Here is an 849-nt window from a genome sequence, read left to right on the forward strand (position 1 = left end):
AGTGTCGAGCGTGTGGTCGAATACGCCGAGTTGCCGTCAGAGCCTGCGTTGGAAACCCGCACTAGCATGTTGCTACCTCAAACATGGCCGAGTGCCGGTGAGTTGCGATTCAAAGACGTCTACCTACGCTACACGGAACAGGGCGAACCCGTACTAAAAGGGCTCAATTTTGCTATCAAGTCTATGGAGAAGATTGGTATTGTAGGTCGTACTGGCGCAGGCAAGTCGTCTATCATACAGGCCATCTTTCGGTTGGCGATAAATGAGGGCTCCATCTTGATTGATGACATTGATACTGGCACATTGGGTTTGCATGATTTGCGCAGTCGCATCGCGATCATACCGCAGGATCCGGTATTATTCTCTGGCACAATGCGCTACAATCTCGATCCTTTGGAAGAGAAGGTAGACGAAGAGTTGTGGCGTGCATTGGAGGATGTGAAACTCAAGGCGTATGTGTCTTCTTTGGAAGGTGGGCTGAATTGTCGCATGCACGATGGGGGTTCGAACTTCAGTATGGGTCAAAGGCAGCTGGTCTGCATGGCGCGGGCTATACTGAGGCGCAACAAGGTGCTAATAATGGATGAAGCGACAGCGAATGTGGATCCAGAGTAAGTATGATGGATTAATTTTGTATCTATCTGTGGCCTAGACGAGGGAAATACAAATATATATCGAGGTGAGGAAAGGAGAGAAAATGACAGTAAAATAAATAAAAGAGAATAATAATCGAAAAGAAAGAGAAAGGAAAGCAAAGGAAAAGTCTGGAGTAATCTAAGGAAAGGATATAAAAGAATACGTTAGATTAAGATAGGAGTGGCACTGATGTATCTCTTAACAAGCAAGTTA

At 45.7% G+C, this 849-nt stretch overlaps 1 protein-coding gene across 1 annotated transcript; it reads left to right on the forward strand.

Annotated features, from left to right (window-relative positions):
- Window positions 1-66: 66 nt before the first annotated feature.
- Window positions 67-611, forward strand: LOC108357788 (probable multidrug resistance-associated protein lethal(2)03659; the record flags this gene model as incomplete). Its single annotated transcript, XM_017608858.1, has 1 exon — window positions 67-611. A coding segment is annotated over exon 1 (545 nt), but the record flags the coding sequence as incomplete, so codon positions are not given.
- Window positions 612-849: the final 238 nt, after the last annotated feature.

The sequence above is a fragment of the Rhagoletis zephyria genome, unplaced genomic scaffold, assembly GCF_001687245.7.
Source record: "Rhagoletis zephyria isolate East Lansing unplaced genomic scaffold, Rhagoletis_zephyria_1.1 Rzeph_scaffold_84536, whole genome shotgun sequence".
In the NCBI taxonomy this organism is placed as follows: domain Eukaryota; kingdom Metazoa; phylum Arthropoda; class Insecta; order Diptera; family Tephritidae; genus Rhagoletis; species Rhagoletis zephyria.